Source organism: Lissotriton vulgaris, chromosome 9, assembly GCF_964263255.1.
Source record: "Lissotriton vulgaris chromosome 9, aLisVul1.2, whole genome shotgun sequence".
Lineage (NCBI taxonomy): Eukaryota > Metazoa > Chordata > Amphibia > Caudata > Salamandridae > Lissotriton > Lissotriton vulgaris.
Window position 1 is genome coordinate 224972784 of NC_141697.1, and position 20558 is coordinate 224993341.

Genomic DNA, 20558 nt, shown 5'->3' on the forward strand with positions numbered 1-20558 from the left:
CCATGCACGAAACCTGGGCTTCATCCTGGACTCCTCCCTCTCCATGACCAGGCAAGTCAGCAGCGTCTCCTCGGCGTGCTTCAACATCCTACGCATGCTACGGAAGATCTTCTGGTGGATCCCCACAGAGACCAGGAAGACCGTCACCCAGGCCCTCGTCACCAGCCGACTGGACTACGGCAACGCCCTCTACGCCGGGACCACCGCCAAGCTCCAGAAGAGACTCCAGCGGATCCAAAACGCCTCAGCCAGACTCATCCTCGACATCCCACGATCCAGCCACATCTCCGGACATCTCAGAGACCTTCACTGGCTCCCCATCAACAAGAGAATCACCTTCCGCCTCCTCACCCACGCACACAAAGCCCTACACGACCAAGGCCCGAGCTACCTCAACAGCCGAGTCAACTTCTACGCTCCCAAACGCCACCTCCGATCAGCCAACCACGCCCTCGCCGCCGTCCCCCGCATCCGAAGAGCGACTACAGGAGGAAGGTCCTTCTCCTACCTGGCCGCCAAGACCTGGAACTCCCTCCCGTCCGACCTGCGCCTGACCCAAGACCACCTCTCCTTCAGGAAGAAGCTGAAGACCTGGCTGTTCGAGCAGTAGCGGCACCCCCCCCCCCCCAGCGCCTTGAGACCCTACGGGTATGTAGCGCGCTTTATAAGTGTCACTGATTGATTGATTGATTGATGAACCTGACTGTTTCCTGGCTCTCCCCGTCTTTTTCCATATCTTTCTGGGTTGACTCTTTAGCATACACTTTTTTGACCGCTGCTAAAATAAATGTTTTACTGTACCCTCTAGTTTTGAATCTTTCACACATGACCATCTTTTCATGCTCAAAGTCTACAAGTTTCGTACAGTTTCTCTTAGCTCTGAGGAGTTCTCCCAGTGGACTGCAAGTACAGTCATAACACTAAAGAAATTAAGCTGTCTGAACACTGTGCCCCCTACAAGATTTTGAAACATGTCTCCTGCCACACAGAGTTTGCTGTCAAGTCAAGAAATACTTTATTCGGTTCAATTTTCAAAACCATAAAAGTACAAGACACACATAAAAAATGGTCCAAAGATCACAATACATCATTGAAAAGAAAAAAGGCAAACATTAATAAAAACATTACAGAGTAAAATACTAGATTCAGTTATACAATAGGCAAAGTTAGTAATGGGTATTCTACATCCAATTGATCTTTTTACCCAGTCTCACTGCAATGGTTAAAAATTTGGCCACATTATAAATTTCCCAGATATCTGTTAACATCTGAAGGTATAATAAAGCTGGTTTAACCTGCCTGAACCCTCTCCCCTTTAACAGGGGAATGATGAATTTTTTCCTAATGGCTTTGAAGTGGGTACAAAAGAACAGGTAATGTGCAGTGTCCATAATTGAGTAGCCATCACAATTACATATGTTCAGTTCCGGGTCCCTGGTCCAGCCAGGGCGGCCGGAAATTAACAAATGAACTTTGTTCAATCGGAACTTAGTGAGAAGGTACCTGTGGCTTGGGTTGTTGACGACCTTCAAATAAAGTTCCGGTTCATGATCTGAAGAGACAATCAGTTGATGAGACCTAACAGAGGGTTTTATCAGCTCCCTGTTTTCTCTGTCCATTCCACTATGCAACAAAAAAGTGTTCTTTGTCCACTTCAAATCAGCCTTCACGAGGGCGGAAGGATTGTGGAACAGTTCAGGCCTTCCCAGCTTAGCACACAATTGTTCAACATATTTCAGCCAGGGGATCTTATTCCAGTGATCTAATTTTAGGCAGTCCTTCAGGATTTCATGATTGACTTCAAGCTCTGGATTGAGCCACACAGATATCCATTTCAGAAGGGGAGCCATAGAAACTCGATCTTCCAAAAAATCCACCCCGCATTCCTGGTGTACAATAAAGCTTGCCGTGGATTTTGGTACGGAAAGAATGGATTTTAAAAAGTTATCTTCGATCACTTGGAGAAATTTAACAGGCCTGAAGCCCCACAGATCTGCGCCATACATAACGATAGCTATACATTTAGCAACATACACTTTTAGGACAGCCTCTATGGGCTTCACCCCAAGTTTACGTGAGAAACCCAGGACTGCAGATATGGAACGTGCCAAAACCTTTTTTTTCTCCAGCATTTGCGGGAGCCATGTGGAACAGTCGTCAAACACTACACCCAGATAAGGGAATCTGGAAACTCTTGATAATTTGTGGCCATTACAGTGTAAAGTCATGACATTTTTTTGGGCCTTAGCATGGTGGCCTACCACCATTACATGGGATTTGCCAAAATTGATACTTAAATCCAGTTTTATCATAAAATTATAAAAAGAGTTCAACAGACTTTGCAGACCCACTGCAGTTCTAGCTATAAGAGCCGCATCGTCTGCGTACAGTAATGCGTGCAATGTATATTTCCCTGCCCTAGGTATATCTTTACATGCTGTGCCCAGTATTCCACCCAGATCGTTAATATATAGTGTGAAGAGCAGGGGAGCAAGAATGCAGCCCTGCCTAACACCGTTGGTGATACTAATTTTCCCTGTGCAGTTCCCTTTTCTGTCGTAACGGACAGTAGCGGTAAGGTCCTTATGGAGGTCTGCTAGGAAATACACAATGTTTGGGTCAATACCTATACTAAGGAGCTGGCCCCACAACTTAGATCTGTTGACTCGGTCAAAAGCCGAGGACAGATCCATGAAGGCGATGTACAGGGATCCATGCTTTACTTTAGTGTATTTTCCTATCAGCAGTTGTAGATTTAAACTCTGATCAATGGTGCTCCTTCCCTTTCTAAAACCATACTGAAGGGGGGAGAGGGTGTTAGTCTCCTCTAACCATTCAGTAAGTTTGCTGAGAACCACTCTCCTTATGACCTTAACCGCAGAATCTATTAGGGATATAGGGCGATAATTTCCGGGTTCCCCCCTGTCTCCTTTTTTAAAAATAGGGACAATTACTGATTGGGTCCATGATTCAGGGATACCTGTTTTAAAAATGCTGTTGAAAACTCTAGCTAAAATTTTGGACCAGAATAAAATATCCACTTTAAAAAGATCAGCGGGAACCCCATCCGGCCCGGGAGCTTTGTTACTAGTCATTTTTTCGATGGCTAAGGCCACCTCTTCCTCATCCACCGTTAGGCTATAGGGGAGTTGATATAAGCTAGTCGTGTCCTCAGCCCCAGGGGTTTCCTGTTCATAAACAGATTTAAAGTGCAAGTGCCATTTGTCTTCTTGGATGCCACAATCCAGTTCATTATTGCATGAGTCTGAAAAGAATGGTTGGTTGACCACGGCCCAGAATTTGGCGCTACTTTTCAGGACATCAGTTGAGGTCAGGTCAGCCCAAGCATCCTCTCTAATCTCACGCCGTCTTTTCTCAATGGTGGTCTTGTATACTTTCCTGAGGGTAGCCACGAGCTTTCTATCTACTAGTTTGGATTTTAAAGCTACTTTTAACTTGTGATTGGCAGCAGAACATTTGTTGTAAAACCAGCCTACCTTTTCTTGAGTTTTCCTTTTACACTGTCGTGTCAGATGGGACACGATGTCGGCGCAGACCCTATTGTACGCCTCTAACACCTCTATGTCCCCCGCCTGGTCATTCAAGCAGAGTTTAAAGGCCTCCTGACTACTTATACACAGATTACCAAAAAAGTCCTCAGGAATTATTTTACACCATTTAATTCGGCGGGCCTGATCAGTGGGTCGTAAATCACATTTGTCTACTAGACTCAAGCTGCTAACCTTAATATCAAATACATTCTTAATTTTTAAAACAACAAGATTGTGGTCACTAAAATAGGACCTTACAACAGTATAACAAATAATATGACTGCCATAACTACTGCTCAAAAAAATATAATCAATGGTGGACCCACTGCCATGACCCGTAACGGTTGGAATGTCCTCTCCTCCCCACCCCCGATTGGCAACATTAAACCGTTTTCAGCTAGCAGGGATTCTAGAAAGGTTCCCTGCTCTGAGTGTTCAAAATGGATGTTCTCTTCTTCTGGGGGGCCAAATAGAATATTGGGGGGACATTTTTCCTGGCAACCATGGACATTAAAATCTCCCAGTAAAATAACAATACAATCAGGCTCCATAGACTCCTGGAAATTAATTAGGAAAGAGTTTAACCTCAGCAAGTTGTCAACTGGGTGTTCTCTGTCAAAGGAGTTGTAGAAGTTCACTAACAGTACAGCATTAAAGCCCCTATGTGTAATTAAAACTGCAAGACAATAGGGGCTGCCAGTAGGAATTTCTTTATAGGTGCCTGAGATTTTTGCAGATATCAAGGTAACCAGACCACCTCTGGCCCGCCCTCTCTGAGTTAACAGCTGGGAGGAAGAAGGTGGTGTAACCATCCACTGTAAGCAAATTTTCAGTCGCCCACGTTTCCTGCATGGCAATTATGTCCATAGTGCCTATGAGGTCTCTCCAATGAGGTTCATCAATTTTATTCCTAAGGCCCGCAATGTTCCATGTGGCCATAGCGATCCCCTGCCTGCCCCTTTCATTCCCATCAATCACACACAAAGCTGTCCCTTCCTCAGTACCCTGACCTATAGTTGACGTTGGCTCAGTACTTAGCTCAGGGTTTAATTCTTGTGCAGGCTGACTGCTCTGTGGAGAGGTGTGTGGGGCGGTTAGCAATTGTTTAGCGGTGGGGCCCGATGTTTGTCAATCTACCCAATCCATAAAAGACGGGTAATCGTAATGATTGAACGTTGGAACATTAAAGTAGTTTTCTTGCCCGTTCCCATAGTGATAATCATAATGTGGGTGGTTATTTTGGGGCCCTACAGCAAACCCACCCTGGAGAGGTCTAGCCCTTCTTCTCCTGACCACGTTCCACCCGTCCTCACCCCCCTCCTGCCAGCCACGGGATTGAGCCTCCCATGGGGGATTGAACTTCTGTCTGTTATTATGTTCCTGGGGGCCCTTTAACCAACTCCATCTTCTATCGGGTTGATTCCCCTGAGCATAGAAGTAGGAGAGAGGCCTGGCAGTGACCGTTCTCGCCTGATAGCGCGGTATGCCGGCACAGATGTGATTTACTACCTGTGGGTTCTCAAAGGTGACCACAACGCAGTCACCTTGTAGGTTTTTCCTGTTGCCTCCAACCCAAGGAGTTCTCTCCACCATTAGGATGTTACGGGGCATGCCGGGCGGTAGTGGGTGATTTTTGGACAGCCAGTGACATACGTTATTTTTTAGGGTTTGGTAGAACTCCGTTTCAGTTGGTACAAGTTCAGTGACCCCGGTCAAGATCACAACGTAGGAGCATGCATCCGGGGGAAGGTGGATGTTTCTCCGTGGTTCTCTTTTCTTTTGGGGCCTGATCTAGTTTAGAAGTCGGGGGTGTGGGGTCTTTAAACTTGACCTGGGGGGTTACCTTAGATTTAACAGGATTCGATGTCTGTTTTGAGTCAGGGGTTTTTGAAGTAGTGCCTCCTGAGATGATGGTATTAGTGGAATTGCTGGGCACATTTTTTTTGATAATAGGGATATTTTTGTCAACTATAGAAGGCTTATTCGTGACCTTCTTTGCGGGGGGTATCTTGTTATCCAAACTGAAACTGGGAGCACTTATGTGACGTGACGTGAATAAGCTTTATTCGATTTTGTTTTTTAAAATCATAAAAGCATACAAAAAATAACAGTAATTAAAAATAAATATATATATTCAACAAAAAAACATAACTTCACATTCCGAAGACATAGCCCCCGCCTCTAGATTCGGCGGTGAGACATATTTCAAGGGGTATATCCCTATCTTAAATGAAGATACACGGATTTGTCCTTTAAAGTAGGTGAGCTCAAAAGTTGCGGGGATTGTGCAATGATACAAATCTGTTGGCACCAGAGAAACTAATACCACTGGGTACCTGGGTTCCCCCACCCAGCGGATGGTGGTAAGCTGTGGTTGTTCCTAATCGGGGAATGTTTGGCTTACAGGGATAGAAATCATGTAAGTCCCAAGTCTGTATTGGGCCATCCCCTTCTTGGGCTGGACAAGATTTTAAATATGATGCGATGTTCCGATTCCTGAATCGAACCAGTACCAGGTCCCCTGAAATGTTTTTTGGTAATAAGCCCAACCAGCCGACCCTTCTCACGCTCAGGATTCCACCGTCTTTGTCCGGTGGTAGGGGTCTGTTCCTTCCCATCCAGAATATAACTTTGTTCATTAGGTCCTGCTGACTTTCAGCTTTTCCCAACGCAAGTGGTGGCACTCCTGTGAGGATGGACACATATGGCGCTGCTTGTGGCAGGAGATGAATGTATGGTGCATTGCGTACTGTCTTGGCCTCTGAGGGCCTTGATATCGCAGGTTTACAGGGAGCTTTGAAAGTAGTTGAACTTGGGATTATAGGAGATTGTGGAATGGCTTGCTTGCTTTTAAGGATGGCAGATGAATTGGCTGGTGGCAGAGTGGTGGTTGGCTGGGGTCGGTTCGAGGTTACAGGATTTTCAATAGTTTTCAGGACGGTCGTGATTTTGTTCTCGAGACCCAAGAGCCTTTCCCCTATGGCACTGATTTTTTCTGTTAGTGGGGAAATGATATTTTTGACAAGTTGTTCAATTTGAGTTAGAAGAAAGGTCTGGGAATAAGGTATCGGTTCAACCAGTTTGACAGCAGTCTCCATGGTGGTAGGGAGATTGTGGACAGACATTATGGGGGTAACAGTTGGTATATGGGAATTGCATTGAGACCTTTCGGCATAGTCCTCATCATGCTCTCTATTGGTGGGTAGTAACCATGAAAGTACAGAGGCTTGTGTGTTGACTTTATTCAATGAAGAGGGGGTTCCCTGTATGCTGCCTTTAGTCTTTGTGGTGCGAATGCCTTTGGCAAAGAAGGGTGAGTCCACACTGACATATTTAGTTTTGCATAATCTGTTTAGCTCACCCCACGGGGACAGGTTCTGCGTTCTTGGGGAGTTTAGTGGAGGAGATAGAGTACTAGATGGGGAGTAACAGGGACAGATTATGTCTGTAACATGCACAGTAGGCCGAGAGCTTGTGGTAAACGTTTGGTGCATTTGCTCCGCGTGACCCCCCTGCGCAGGTAGACTTATTCCTCCCTTACAGGGCATGATCACAGTGGAAATGGTGATGTTACAAATAAAAGTTTCAATAAAGTATGGACACGATACCTCCTTTAGCAGTAGTTACAAGGGGGGTGACCCGTCCCGTCCTGGTCGGTCCTCTGAGGGCCACAGAGGGCCCGCCCTTTGCCCGGGCTTTGCCCGGCTCTCCCGCGCGCGACTCGCGGTGCGAGAGGTTCTCCCGCCTTTGTTCCCGCGCCTCCGGGCGCTCCGCTGACGTCACCCGACCGCCGGGGCACCTGGGGGATGTAGTCCCTTGCCCTCACGACGGTCGGGTTGCTGGCAATTGAAGTTTTCCGCCGTTCCCCTCACGGCACCGGGATCTTGATTTAAGGACCTCCCCTGTGGTGGCAGCTTTCCCCCAGAGCGCGCACAACAGCGCTCGGCTCTCCCGCCTTTGTTCCCGCGCCTCCGGGCGCTCCGCTGACGTCACCCGACCGCCGGGGCACCTGGGGGATGTAGTCCCTTGCCCTCACAACGGTCGGGTTGCTGGCAATTGAAGTTTTCCGCCGTTCCCCTCACGGCACCGGGATCTTGATTTAAGGACCTCCCCTGTGGTGGCAGCTTTCCCCCAGAGCGCGCACAACAGCGCTCGGCTCTCCCGCCTTTGTTCCCGCGCCTCCGGGCGCTCCGCTGACGTCACCCGACCGCCGGGGCACCTGGGGGATGTAGTCCCTTGCCCTCACGACGGTCGGGTTGCTGGCAATTGAAGTTTTCCGCCGTTCCCCTCACGGCACCGGGATCTTGATTTAAGGACCTCCCCTGTGGTGGCAGCTTTCCCCCAGAGCGCGCACAACAGCGCTCGGCTCTCCCGCCTTTGTTCCCGCGCCTCCGGGCGCTCCGCTGACGTCACCCGACCGCCGGGGCACCTGGGGGATGTAGTCCCTTGCCCTCACGACGGTCGGGTTGCTGGCAATTGAAGTTTTCCGCCGTTCCCCTCACGGCACCGGGATCTTGATTTAAGGACCTCCCCTGTGGTGGCAGCTTTCCCCCAGAGCACTTATGTCTTTATGAATGTTTTTTAAGATGGTTTCTAAGCAACGTAGCCTAACCTCGATGGGTTCAAGGAGGATTTTTAACATTTCGAAGATGTTGTTATTTACCATGTTTAAGCTGTTCCTATCCTCGTTGCTTCTAACATGATTATCTACTTCACCACTCAAATCCAAAATTTCCTCTAAACTACTGTCTATAACGGTATCATCTGGTAAGCTTAGGGGTAGGCCCACATTAGCTTGGTGAGCTCCATCCGTGTCAACAGTGTGAGCAACCAGAATACTGTTCGAGTTTTGAGACACCGGGTCTAGAGTAGTTTGATCTAAGTTCTGAGTAGTCTGTGCTTTTTTCCCTTTGCGTGTAACAGGTTTGGTCTTCTGTTTAGGAATTGCCCCCTCTTTCATACCCCTTTGATGTGTATTAACCATAGAAGCGTTTTCAGACTCATTAGATAAACTGCTCTCTACTAACAAAGCGAGATTAGGTGTTGCCTCCAAACCTGCTTGAGAACTGAAATCATTGTGGCCCCCCTCATTATGTACAATAGCAAGAGTATTTGGACCTGTTGCCGCATGTGGGGTGCAAGCTTGAGCTATGAGGCCTAAGGAAGATCTCTTGGCCATTGCCAAATCTTGAGACACCCTTCTATCCATTAAAATAATCCCTTCGTCTATTAGGGCATGAGTCCGAACAATAAAATCATCAAGGGTTCCAGCAGCTGCCATACTTCTAGTCTCTCGACAGTTCATAACAGTCCCTGAAAAAATGGCAGTGCGAGGTTGCAGAAATTACGTATAGGCAATCACAAAAGTCAGTCTGTAATATTGGTCCCAATAATAATAAAAAGAACAAAGGGCAAACTTACAGTTGTTTTGGAGGTCCGTGGGCCTAAGGGCTGGGAAGCAACTGACAAAGGGTGTGGCCCAGGCCAGGCTCCTCAGGCCTCTGAGGGCCAAAGAGGGCCCGCCCTTTGCCCGGGCTTAGCCCCGGGCGTGCCGCGTAGCGGGAATCAGCTGTTCTTAATATAGGGATGAGGTGGTTGGGGGCGGGGCAACCAGGGAGAGCGTCCAGGTGCAGGGGATGGCTACACAGGGACTCCTGGGAAATGGAGTCCCTGTCCCTCACCTGGCGCTCGCAGCCCTGAAAGGATGTTCTTCTCCCGCCCTGTGGTTCACACAAAACGCCACCCAAGATCCTTCTCCTCGGCAAGACATCCCAGCAGAGCGGGCGATGCAGGACCCGCGCAGCGGGTACCGCGAGGTGCAGCGGTGGCAAAGATGAGGTCAGCAGCAGAAACGTTGCAGGGATTAGCCGGTGAGTTCCCTGGTCAGCGACAATCAGTTTAGGCGTCTCCCAAACTTCCTTGGCAAACGGCAGCTTTAGCCCGGCGGTCGGGGGCGGGGCAACCAGGGAGAGCGTCCAGGTGCAGGGGATGGCTACACAGGGACTCCTGGGAAATGGAGTCCCTGTCCCTCACCTGGCGCTCGCAGCCCTGAAAGGATGTTCTTCTCCCGCCCTGTGGTTCACACAAAACGCCACCCAAGATCCTTCTCCTCGGCAAGACATCCCAGCAGAGCGGGCGATGCGGGACCCGCGCAGCGGGTACCGCGAGGTGCAGCGGTGGCAAAGATGAGGTCAGCAGCAGAAACGTTGCAGGGATTAGCCGGTAAGTTCCCTGGTCAGCGACAATCAGTTTAGGCGTCTCCCAAACTTCCTTGGCAAACAGCAGCTTTAGCCCGGCGGTCGCGGGCGGGGCAACCAGGGAGAGCGTCCAGGTGCAGGGGATGGCTACACAGGGACTCCTGGGAAATGGAGTCCCTGTCCCTCACCTGGCGCTCGCAGCCCTGAAAGGATGTTCTTCTCCCGCCCTGTGGTTCACACAAAACGCCACCCAAGATCCTTCTCCTCGGCAAGACATCCCAGCAGAGCAGGCGATGCGGGACCCGCGCAGCGGGTACCGCGAGGTGCAGCGGTGGCAAAGATGAGGTCAGCAGCAGAAACGTTGCAGGGATTAGCCGGTAAGTTCCCTGGTCAGCGACAATCAGTTTAGGCGTCTCCCAAACTTCCTTGGCAAACAGCAGCTTTAGCCCGGCGGGCGGGGCAACCAGGGAGAGCGTCCAGGTGCAGGGGATGGCTACACAGGGACTCCTGGGAAATGGAGTCCCTGTCCCTCACCTGGCGCTCGCAGCCCTGAAAGGATGTTCTTCTCCCGCCCTGTGGTTCACACAAAACGCCACCAAAGATCCTTCTCCTCGGCAAGACATCCCAGCAGAGCGGGCGATGCGGGACCCGCGCAGCGGGTACCGCGAGGTGCAGTGGTGGCAAAGATGAGGTCAGCAGCAGAAACATTGCAGGGATTAGCCGGTGAGTTCCCTGGTCAGCGACAATCAGTTTAGGCGTCTCCCAAACTTCCTTGGCAAACGGCAGCTTTAGCCCGGCGGTCGGGGGCGGGGCAACCAGGGAGAGCGTCCAGGTGCAGGGGATGGCTACACAGGGACTCCTGGGAAATGGAGTCCCTGTCCCTCACCTGGCGCTCGCAGCCCTGAAAGGATGTTCTTCTCCCGCCCTGTGGTTCACATAAAACGCCACCAAAGATCCTTCTCCTCGGCAAGACAGCCCAGCAGAGCGGGCGATGCGGGACCCGCGCAGCGGGTACCGCGAGGTGCAGCGGTGGCAAAGATGAGGTCAGCAGCAGAAACGTTGCAGGGATTAGCCGGTGAGTTCCCTGGTCAGCGACAATCAGTTTAGGTGAGTTTGCTGTCTATGCACTCAGGTGCCCATGTAACAAATTTTACGTGGATAGCACCATCAAACCGGCTAAGGAGAGGGTCCTACAACATCTCAGGGCTATAAAGAACTAGGATAAACAATATCCAGTTGCCAGGCATTTTGCAACCCACCACCAGAGTAATAACAGTCTGTTATCCTTTACAGTACTGGATCAGATTCCAGTAAGAGAGAGAGGTGGTAACAGACTACAAGAACTGAGACGCCTTGAATCAAGGTTTATTATCAAGTACCAAACCATGCAACCCCTGGGCCATAATTGTGATGAGGCACTTGGGGTACACCTTGGATGACAAACGTAAATGTAACTTAATGTATTTGTTGCCTGTTAAATCATACCTGCCGCAGTAACATTAAATTTTAGATGTATGAATGTGCACAAATCACGGCTGAATGCGAGATATATTCACGTTTATTTATTTATTTTTTCACTGCAGGTACCTGTTGAATTAATTTGGGAGAATGTGAGACACAACACATGAAAGACAGAGAGGCTGGAGCAAAGTTGATTTAATATCAAGTATATAATTTGAATACTGTGATCGATTGACCTCAGGGCACTGCCTGAAGGAAGGCAGATAGACCAGCATATGGACAAAGCACCTTAAGCAAAAGCAAAGAATGAGATAATTTGCGATACGTGGCACAACAATATAAGTTTTGCCCACAAGCCTACTGGGGCTGGAGAACGAGTATAAACATGTAGTGTGCGGGTTGGCGCATGACGAATACGAAGCGCCCGACAGCCCACTGGGGCTGGTATTTGACTAAGATGAAAGTGGCATGGCATGTTAGTGCGCGTAGCAGAAGGTTGTTTTGAGGTCGGGAGTTCGAATCACGGTTTTGTGACAACTTCAATTCACAAATTTTGTCGAAATGCTCTGTGGTAACTTGAATATTGTAAAATGAATTTAATTATGATTTGTGACTAATATGGTTTAGCCTTTAACTGTAAGTCTGTTTTCATAGCTCCAGACATTATCCGATGGGTAGTCTGCTTTCTATGTCCACGAAATTAACAAGTCACATGATTTGCATTTAAACTTTATTGTTAATATGCACCAACACTCGTGAACAAGGGGACTCAGTTCCCGAAACGCGTCGAGTGCGTTTGTGAATAAACACGATTTCTGAATCGAGCTGTGGCCTGGACATCGTTCTTGTGAGAGAGCGGAGAACGACTGTTTGTGGAATACGGGGGAGTGGCGATCCCGTCCCGGCCCGCCGCTGCCAGCGGCCATCCCAGCTTCTTCACCGATTTCGGGTTGATATATATATATATATATATATATATATATATATATTTTGTTTTCTTGTTTCGAAAATTGACCTTCTAAGGAAAGGTTATACATATTATATTCTTTTATCAGAAGTGAGTGACAGAAAATTCAGTGCGTATGTCTAGCAAAGATCATCCTTTCAAACGGGACTTTCAATGTCACCTGCTTGGACTTTGGGTTATAGGAAGATGTAGTGCAAATTTTGTAAGAGGCAGGCAGCATTTTTTTCCACGTATCAAGGACATCTGCAAGGCCATTAAGATAAGACATAGGGCCGCTACCAGCTGATGTAAACAGCATCTACAGACAATTTGAACTGTGTCTTTCAGATATAGTTATTCAATAGACAAGTAACCCAGACCAGAAAAAGATGCAGGTCACAAAAATGATGGCACAAAACGGCCAATTGTTTGGAGTCTGCGAAACAAGGGGGCTGCAATAAAGGTGTGCAAGGGATGATAATATAGAAGAAGGTGAAATATATTAAATTGCCCCCAGTATGACACAACCATAACATTTGAAAGAATGAAAATTCGGTTGGGGTCAGTTTCACCCTGTGTAGGAGAAGGTTGCACCCCTTTAAGGTTAATCATTTACTACCTACACATACATAGGTGTTGGGAGAAGACCCAACCATCTTACCGGCTCAAACATACTTAAACCTAGACCTACTGAGTAAATCACACCTGGCAAGAGATACGCAGGTGTTCGTGAAGGTTGCAAAATTGAACCCACTATACTGATCTCACCATAAGCTACTAGCTTTGCCGCATTCTGCAAACAGACACAGCTGCTAACAGAAACAGCTGCTAGCTTAAAACCTGGTATAGGTTAGAAAGAGGTACGGGATAAACTCAGTTTACAAGCTTTCAAGAGCAACTTTATAAGAAAAACTGCCCAATATTGACTCACCTGCTTTTGGTAGATGCTAAGTTGTTCAAGTTCTTTGCATTTGCTTTCTACTAGCTCTGCAACTTTACTTGCAAGTTCTTTTTCTCTTCCTAAAAATACAATCCACATTTTAGAAAGTGATACAGGCCTTCTGCAAACAAATAATACTTGACACAAAGCTGTAGTTCAGTACTATTTTTATTAACTATACAAACAAACTGCTAAAGTTCAGTACTCTAAAGTCGCTAAATATTTACTTTTGTAATTTGACCACAAGACTTTGTAAGCATTGTGGGACTACAAAATGAAAAAGCTAACAGAAAAGCAGGACAACACATGGTAAACTTATCGCCTTGTTTGCTTTCTTAAGTGGCATTTATTTATTTTTTAACTCAGCAGCAGCTATCTAGAGTACTGTAGCCTTTGAAGGCTTGCTGACCTTTGATAAGTTTGGTTCAATTAACCAGTTCAGACAAATATTGATTGAGTGTGGCTGCTGCACTAAAGAGTGAACAGTATTTACTACAGGAAAATAATGGACATCTTTAGAGCTGTGTAACCAACATGTGTGTTGCCTAGGCAGTCTAAACAGGCAAATCAGAGAACGGACATGCTTTTTGAAGCAGCCTAACTATGAGAAAATGATTTATTGGCACAGGAATCAGACTTCTTTACGAGTGTACTCAAAGCATATTTGACTTGCAAGTCCAGGATAAAATTTACACATTGCACATATTGTCTAAAAGTCAAATACCCAATGTGGGAAAGAGCAGCAGATGGAATAAAAAATGGGAAATAGGCTGACAGACTGTCCAATAACAATGCAGTCAAGGTCCCACTGCTAACATGAGAAACAAATAATTCATTTTAGATACTTAATGAAGAAACTGAACTTAAAAGTATGTTAACTTAAGTGTGCACTGAAACTGCAAGAGCCAGTCCGGTGGGCACCGAGAGACCCAAAATACATTTAAAAATGAATAAATGGGGGGGAGGAGCCTAGCCAGCAACCGTGAGCCCTCGGCTCCGCCGAACCGTCCGCTTCCCTCCCGTACCGCTTCTCCTCCTTTGTGCTGTTTTGTAACTGTGGTGCGGTATAGGGGTTCGGGAAGCGACGCTGGTTCCAACGGTGTGCTCCTCGTCGGTCTTCCTGCGATGGGAGTGACAGGACGCCCTTGTCCTCCTGCTGGTGTTTGACGACGGGACCGGTCCTTTGTTCTCGGCTGAGACCCGCCTGACTACGATAACATCGGCCATTGTGGACAGGGCGGAATCGGCCGGCGAGACGCGGCAGATGTTCTGGGTCTTCCGCAGCAGTGCAACATTCCTTCTTTGGATTTCCACGCTTTCACTGCTACATCGCTGCCGCTGCAACAATTGTATCCCTCTCCCCGGATGGCCATGCGAGCCTTCTTGTTTTCGAGCGGAGTGGAGGGGGCCATTTTGAACGGAGTGGTTGCGCTTGCAGTTGATGAACTGGTCTTTGCAGCGGGCGCCTGCTACGACCGACACTGTGTTGCCATTATACGCGGTGCTAAAACGGAGGGTGCTGCCATGGTCCCCACGCCCTGGCCGTGCCCGTCGGGGAGCCGATTTGCTGACCGGCAGCTAGGAAGGGTTGCCGGCGACCGGGCTCGAGGTTTGCCACACGCCTGCGAGCCCCATGTGCAGGGAGCTGCAGTATCATCCTCTCCCGAGGCGCCCTTGAAGATCGGCGATGTTTTGGGTACCCTGGCCGGTTTGCGAGCTGCCTTGTGTTGTAATGCCCGGGACCTGGAGGGCCGATTGGACGACATTTTGCCCCCGCTCTCCTCGACTGGCGCTCGCGTGCTGAGCACTTCGCCACACCCTGGGTTCGACCGTTGCGAGCTGCCTCTTCAGAGATGCGTGGAGGCGCTGGGGGTGAGCGAGCCAAACACCATCGCGGCACGGCCTATCACGGCAGTGGAGAAAAGTGTGCTTCCTGCACTGGTACAGATGCTAGGAGATTGCCTTTGGACGCCATGTCTGGTACCTCCTTCGAGATCTACTGGCGAGACTAGCACCCTTATTCTGGGCATGTAGCTTTTGTTTTGGTTGTCTATCTTTGGAGGACTGCTGCTGTGTGCTTGCCTATACTGTACCTTTGTGGATCACATTGCCCTGCGTCGGATGGATACTGGAGACGGTGCCTTGTCTCGCTGTGGTCATTCAGGCTGCTTCTCCTATTCCGTAAGGCTACTTCGCTACTGTACCTCACTGGCACACTGGATCGCACGGGACAGGGTTGACTCTGTTTTTCCCCTTCTTACTTACCGTTGCTTGCATTGCTAAGACTGTGATGGATAGACGGGGGAGCTGGACGTTGGCTATGATTCGATTAGGGGTCGGGGGTGAGGCGGCCGATAATATTCAGGATGGCTGTTTCGGGTCCATATGGTTGGCCCTCCTCCGGTAATACATGTTTTCTTTTTCTTTCTTCTCTTTTCTTTCTTCTTTATTTCGGGTACTCTTTTTTGGGCGACAGGCACACTGCTAGGGGGGGGTAGGCTGTAGCCTCTGCATGCGTGTAGGGTGGGGGTGGGGAGGGGGGGGGGGGATATTATTTTGTCCGTTTTGGTTTCTATGGGCGATATTTTTTCTCTTATTTCTACATTCCTTTTTCTCTCTCCTTTTTCTTTGGGTCAATGGCGTTAGTTGTAAGGGGGTGGGTAGCAACTGGCACACAACGTATTCTGCGATTGTCAATCCTTGTCTACTGTTTTGGTGCCGCCATTTTGATGTTGTCTCCATGCTCGCTGGATATCTTTGCTGAGTGCCCACTTCAGTTTTGGATGGAATGTTTGGTCCTTGATCCTTTCTAGTCTTTACAGTTTAATATTCTTCATAAAAAACCTTTAAAATAAACCTTCACTTCTCCTGCTCCCCAGTAGTACTGATTTCTCCAGTGTAACCAATGTCGACTGTATTTTGTTTGAAGGACTACTGCGGTGCCGTATTGCTTGCTGATGTGCTCCAAATGTTGTCGAGGCCGGCCGGATGGTTGTAGGCCCGTATTTGTTTTATGATACTGTGCAATAAAGGTTTTCAAAAATTAAAAAAAAAAAAAATGAATAAATGAGTAGGAAAAGCCACTCTTTTTATTCACTGCTCCTAGGAATGAGATCCCCATAATCTCTTAGGGTGTTTTAATATACAAAATTTCTATGTGTGTGGTGCCCCTAGAAGAGGCAGGTTCACCACAAAGCATTTTTCTAATGTTGTGGGTGCTGCAGGAAGTAAAGCAGCCCGAGCAACTTTACAAAAATAAACCAGTACGTCTCCTAGGTCATTAAATCCATGACCTCATGAGAACTTACCATTTTTTAAGAGCACTCTCAGCTGAAGCTGTAGGCTCTTCAGCTGGGGTGCAAGACTCTTGTGATTGTTTTTATGATTGCATTTTGAGGGCAATAAAATGTTAACAGAAAGACTTAGACATGTTGTTTTTATGATTGCATTTTGAGGGCAATAAAATGTTAACAGAAAGACTTAGACATGTTGTTTTTTTTTTTTTAAATGTCAGTCTTTCTTTTAATATGTTTCAGCCCACAAAATGGAATCATAAAAACAATGTTTTGAGAAAACCTCAAAGACTAGTTAATTACTTTTTTTATTACAGTTTTATGAAACATTTATATAATAATAACTTTTATTAAGTATTGCACTGCATGAATTACTGACCTATACATTTGATTAAAAATATTGGTGATTTTGGAGAAAGATTATAGATCTGCTTATGTATATTAATTTGCTTACCTCTTGAGAAAGCCAATAGACTCCCTTTTTATTATATTTTGGTTTTGTGACTCTTTGACAAAGTCAGTAAGTCTCCCTTAGTGTGGCCAGGACCAGGGAGAAACTGCACCCTGTGCCTGCCAGATGGTTGTGCGTGGCATGTGGTTGCTGCTCATAATGGGTTGGATGTAGAGCCCGGCTACAGACCAGGCCCTGCATCCAACCCCATGCCGCGCACAGCCAAACACTGAACAGCGAGGGTTGACTGCTGGGCTTGCTAGCAGGCATGGGGTTGCTTGCCTGCGAGGTGTTGACTTTATGTAAGGTAATAAAATATTAGTTTACATTAAAAAACGCCTGGAAATTCACTAACAAAAACAAAGGTTAAAGTGGCGTTATAGTTAGGTAAAACTTTTAGACAAAACCATGTTTAATTTTTTTTTTAAAACACTGAAATTTACCAGTTATAATTATCTCAATGAACTAAAATTCGTACCCTAAAGCAACTATTAATTCAAGACCTCGACATGCACAGCTAATTACCCCACAAATCACATCACTTATAAAATGTTCTACAGCATCATTGATAACCTTACTGCAACATCTGAAATCAAATCATTGATGACAAAAACGGTGCTTGGCGAGGGGGGCTAGTTATAACTACTTTACGGCATGAGTGTGCTTTCCGTGATTTGGTGTAAATCTGTTCGGTAGTTTTAAGAAATGAAAGTTCTAAATATTTGTATATTTCACACTATGGAGGATCTGCGGAGCGGACAGTTCTCAAGAGAACATGTGATTGGCTGCAACAAAGTCAACAAAGATGTGGTGAAAGCCATTTTAGGACTCGGTGGGTTAGAGCCCATGGGGGTTAGCCTCTTAAATATCTTTTTTGAGAGGGAGGGCATGCTGCCTCCTCCCCAAAACTTAGAGGCCCCTCGAAACCCACCCCCTGGGGCCAATATTGTCAAACAGGTGAAGGGGTATGATAGCCCCTCCCTCTAGCCTCATATAGGCTTCGGGGACCCTATCCTCTGAGGCCGACTACAATTTAGAGGAGGAGCGTGTGCCCCCCTCCCCAAACCGTATATTATCCCAGGGGACCCATATCCCGGGGCCTGAGAAGAGCAGCGACTTTGGGGATAGGGTCTGCACTCTCCTGTGCGGGGAACATAATTCTGTTCCTGCACGGGAAAGAGCAGAGAAAGGTTGATACTGCCCAGGCATGATCAAAGAAATGTAGCTAGCTCCCATTGATATCCAGGAATTTGTTTAAAATTCTCACTACGTGCCTGTAACGGTCGCTTCACGGAAGGTACCTCTGCCAATCATACATTTAATAGATTAGGACATACTTCTATTATTCACTTCATTCTAGTTGACACTAGTAGCTGGGATAGAGTCTATGAATTTAAAATCTGCCCCCGTAGTGATAGCGACCACAATGCCCTGCATATAAACTTTCGTGTAACATCGGGCAACAAGCAAGTAGAGCTATCCAGGAACATAGACTCTGCCCTGTTACAGGTAAATAGAGGGAGAAGTGTTCGCTGGGGTGACTTTGCATTATCGCAAGAAAAACTAGCTAGTTTATACCACTCAATAATCCCCTTTCTTGTCATTGCGGAGCGAGTAGCCTCTGAAACCAGTGTTGTTGATTTTACTCAATCCATTTGCGTAAACCATAAAAGCCTAGTTGACACACTGGCTCCCGTCTTTATTAACAGATTTACGGGAAGGGAAAAGGTAAAACCTAGACATCAATGGTTTAATAATAATTGTCGAGCGGCCAAACAAAATTTAGTCAATGAGATTAAGGGCAACATAAGGTCAGAGGTAGTAGAGGCACGGGCCATTTATGCTAGGGAATTGAAACCGGCTAAAGCCTGTTGGGAAAACCAGAAATGGGAAGGTATTCGAACTGCCCTATAAGATCAGGATTTAAGATCTTTCTGGAATCTGGTTAACGAGGACTCTAGGCATGATAAATCGGCTTTAGAGCCAAACTTTTGTGAAGAAGCCTGGATAGCCCACTACAAACCCCTGTATTCCACTTCTGACAATGGGTTCTCTGGCATTGGTGGGGGGGCGCCAACCTGTACCAACGAGGATACCAGGGCCCCGAATACAACTCGGCGAAGTAACCCTTGCACTGGAGAAAATAGCTCCCAATAAAGCACCAGGGCTTGACAGAATACCCGGAGATTTCTTTCATAGGGAAGCCACTATCTTGAACCCCTATCTGACCCAGCTTTTTAATGCTATAATGGAGGGTATGATCATGCCTCCCACTTGGGCAGGTGCTGAAATCATACCTATTTTCAAAAAGGGATCCCCTCTTCTGCCCCTGAACTATCATCCCATTAGTCTCCTGGATGTGACCCAGAAAATATTTGCACGTGTTTTACTGGAGCGATTACATAGCTGGATGGAGGAATTTAACATCTTAACACCTCTCCAAGCAGGCTTCAAAGCACGGGTTTTGACAGTCGATCAGATTTTCAGACTACAAATGATTCACTGAAAGATCGTGAGTATCGAGGGTGGTACTCTGTACCTGATCTTTGTAGATCTGAAATCTGCATTCAACGTGGTCCCTAGGGAGAAGCTGTGGTTGATTCTTTTAGAGATGGGGTCCCGGAATATCTTTGCCATATGTTCGCTCGCCTGCATGAGGGCAATTATGCGCAAATTAGATAAGGCAAATATGCCAACTTAACTTCCCCTATCCCAGTAGAACGAGGTGTCCGCCAGGGATGTGTTCTCGCCCCAACTCTCTTTTCCCCATTTGTTAACAGGCTCATCGACCATTTGAACAAGGGCTCCAATATTGATGCCCCTAAGCTTGCAGGACGCAGTGTACCTGCCCTGATGTTTGAAGACGACACGTTGTTGCTCGCAAAGTCCCCTCTGGGCATCCAGAGGACTCTCGACAACTTCGATGCCTTCTGCAAACATCGGGGCTTGGAGATTAACCTCCAAAAGACTAAGTATATGGTATTTAATGGGGGCAAAAGTACACGTAATAACCCGACCCTGAAGGGGCAACCACTGGAAAGAGTTGTGGTGTTTGATTATCTTGGCATTACTCTGACTGAGAAAATGGATTGGGGAGCACAGACCAGCAAGGCTAACCTGAAAATAACCCAGGTTTAGGTAGGCATCCAATTTTTTTTTAAAAAATCAGCACAAAAGCAGGTTCTTCCGCCTATGGAAGCCTATAGGGCACAGGCAAGAAGTGCTGCACTATATGGTTCAGAAATTTGGGGACATTGTGCGCCATTAACTTTAGAACGCACAGAGAATGCATTCATAAGACGGCTCTTTAGCCTCCCAATAAGTATACCCCTAATTCCATTAAGAATGGACCTGGGAATTAGGTCCATTTGCGAGGAAGCTGCACAAAGACCGCTAAATTTCTGGAGACGCTTATGGAGTACCCCCGAGTTAGCCCCGTACAGAGAGGAATTAACTGAAATATTGGGGCTGAACGGGGCGGGTAAGATATCGTGGCTGAGACACCTAAAGTTGTTATGTGTGGAGTTGGGAAGGTTTGATTTGTGGGGGGAGCCTCGAATGGTGTCACAATCTATTACTAGGAAGGCCCTGGTTGAGGCTTACAGGGAACATCGCTGTCCAATCTGATGAGTAAAGGTACAATGGGTCGGCTGACCAATGCTTTTTTTCCAGTTAAAGGTATCTTTTGGGCCGAGACCATTTTGGATAGCATCCAACCA

The 20558-nt window shown here is 47.2% G+C and overlaps 1 protein-coding gene across 6 annotated transcripts in view; it reads right to left on the reverse strand.

Annotated features, from left to right (window-relative positions):
- Positions 1–20558, reverse strand: part of MIA2 (MIA SH3 domain ER export factor 2) — a 702601-nt gene that overhangs the window by 386557 nt on the left and 295486 nt on the right. For all 6 annotated transcript variants that reach the window (XM_086937351.1, XM_086937350.1, XM_086937349.1 and 3 more), the window contains exon 9: positions 13087–13175. In XM_086937351.1, the coding sequence (XP_086793477.1) occupies positions 13087–13175 (89 nt within the window). The remainder of the gene's footprint in view (positions 1–13086; positions 13176–20558) is intronic.